Genomic DNA, 2598 nt, shown 5'->3' on the forward strand with positions numbered 1-2598 from the left:
TATAGTAATAAAGGCACTTCTGCTCAAGTCTGATGATCTCAAGACACACAGAAATATGTTGATCTTGAATATCATAAAGCTTATTATATACATTGTACTCACATCTGAGAGCACCTAAATTTTTGCATATTGTGTCTTTAGTAACTAGGGTAAATTCATGTAAAGAGAGTCTGACTTTGAATAGAGTGCTGTAACTTTCCATCTTGTAGAGTGAATGGTAATCAGCATTGTGACTCTGATTAATGGCAAGCTGTTGGCAAACTTTTCTCCAGAAGAAATAAAGGTTGATTCTTTTCTGATGATCTTGAAAGTTGGGGCATGATGGATCAAGAGTTATACCAGCTTGTAGCTCTAGAAGGCATTTTTGAGAACAGTAGAGCTGATCTTGTATTGGAATTTGTGTACCTATTTCTTTTCCCTGTCTACTGCCATGTGGTGAATGCTAGCTTGTGTTATCTTGAGATTCTGTGCCTGATTGGCTCTTGAGAATGTTGGGTATTTTGTGGGCAGGTGAAGAGGAATCAGATAGTGGTGGGCTAGGAAATTGATTGCTGGATGGATTGCTGGGTGGTTGGCATGACCATAACTGCATATGGAACAAGAGAAGGTTGATCTTTTTGCTGTAGTAGATGGATGAAAGAGAATGGTAGTTCTTCAGCTGCTTGTTAGATGGAGTCTGTGCCAGAATTTCTAAGTACTCTACTAGCCAGATGCTAAGTTTGCTAACCACTGCATGCCATGTCTGTAAAGATGGTGGTGAAGCCAGAGCCTGCATGGTAAAAACAATAATTTGCCCAACTGCAGTTAGCTCAAAATCTTTGTTGTGGTTGGTTTGAACATTCTGATTTGGAACACAAATGGCATATTTAATAATTGAAGGGTTTTTAAGAATATAAAGAAAGATAAAACCCTTCTCTGTGCATACATAGCTATATTGCATGTCTTTGGCTACCATGTATGAGAATAACTGTGTAATCACCACAATGACCAGATACTTGAAATAGAACTTGGATGTGTTTTTCTTTCTGTTGATCACATCTCTGGCAGGGTGTATCTCTTCTTTTAATCCAGTTGTGATTTTATCACAAGTGAGCTTGTGTGGTGCTTTGTACTCAATGGTGATAGCAGAGATGTCTTTCTTGGTGCCTTGTTGATAGATATAAGACTGGTCAGCTTGTTCTCTTGAAATGGGAGAATCTTTAGTGGCCCTCTGCTTCTGTTTTCTGATGGTATGATCTTTATGAAAGAATGCGTCTGTGTCAGTAGATAAGTCTTGTGTCTGCTTCTCAGTCACTTGGCTCTGCTTGGAAACTCTCAGATTTGTGTGGCTCTCAAAGATTATTGACCCAGCCAGCCCAAATGCCTGCCTCAAGGTCTCATCTTTGTACATGGTGTTGGCCACCATCTGTACTTGATTCTCAACAGTATCTTGTTTGTAGTACTGAAGATCCATCTCTGCAGTAATAGAGCTGATGGTCTTGAGAATGTAGTCCAGCTGATAGGATGAAGAAAACTGTAACTTTGACAAAAATGAAGAATGCTGGTGGAAGTGACTCCAGATGCAGGCTTGCTCATCTAGTGGAGTGAGGTATGATGGGATGCCTTGTCAAAGTAGGCGAGTTGGTTGATATGGTGAGAGCTCAAGAAAGGTGAAAAATCACCACATAGTAAGAGTATGGTTGAGTAGTAAGTGTAGAGATAGATATGTCCTAACAGACACCTAAGCTTGCAAGGAGTAATAGTACTAAAGAGCCCCATACTAACACAGGCAGCTCTAATGAGAAACAGTAGCAAGTTTCATGAACAAGAAATCTTCATATTCTCTAACTAATAACCAAACTGGTAGTAAGAAATGAGTGTGTAGAAAAGAGCAATGGTGCATGAAGATAATAAGCAAGAAGCAGAGGCTACAGGTGGTTTGTATAGCTCAAGAATAGTAGCTTGGGGTGGTTTGCACCTCGGACTGAAACAACCTTTGTCCTAATGAGGTACTGGAATCCCCACTACAATATATATACAACTATTTCTATAGAGAATATTCTTCTCCTCTTCCCACATTGTGAATTTCTTTGTGCCTGTCTTAATGCTTTTATGGATCTTAGCTGTATAGTCATCACTTTGCAGTAGATTTGGCAGTAATGCTAACAGATTAGAGCTGCTCTTTTTATAAGAATTCTTCTTACAGATCAGATCTTTGATCTTCTGGACCTGTATTGTGATCTTCTTTACTTTACACATGCCTCTCAAGACAATCTTTGCAAGTAGCTTCTTGATCTCAACCTGAAGCTTTATAAAGATAAGTTGCATATTCTCATCTTCTCTCTTCTCTCTCTGGTTGGGAGAAACTTGAACTGTTGATTTCAACTTTTCTGTCATCTCTTGCTTCTTTGCAAGCATTACTCTTAGTTAGTTTGCAGTCTCACAACTCTTCTTATCATTTAGATCAGTCTTTTTAATATAGTCAGGTCTTTACAAGAGTTCATCTGCTGGGTTCTTAGTTTCTTTTACATGGTAAACTGTGAACTAAAAGACTGTCAGTCTTTGCACCCAGCAGACCTATCTTTATAAGAGATCTTAAGCAGTCTGGAAGTAGCACAA

The 2598-nt window shown here is 39.0% G+C and overlaps 1 protein-coding gene across 1 annotated transcript; it reads right to left on the bottom strand.

The window, feature by feature from the left end:
* Positions 1-442: 442 nt before the first annotated feature.
* D8B26_007050 (uncharacterized protein) lies at positions 443-1453 on the bottom strand (the record flags this gene model as incomplete). Its single annotated transcript, XM_066125398.1, has 1 exon — positions 443-1453. One exon carries the CDS (start codon positions 1451-1453, stop codon positions 443-445), a length of 1011 nt encoding a protein of 336 aa, XP_065981480.1.
* Positions 1454-2598: the final 1145 nt, after the last annotated feature.

This window comes from Coccidioides posadasii, chromosome 4, assembly GCF_018416015.2.
Source record: "Coccidioides posadasii str. Silveira chromosome 4, complete sequence".
In the NCBI taxonomy this organism is placed as follows: Eukaryota; Fungi; Ascomycota; class Eurotiomycetes; order Onygenales; family Onygenaceae; genus Coccidioides; species Coccidioides posadasii.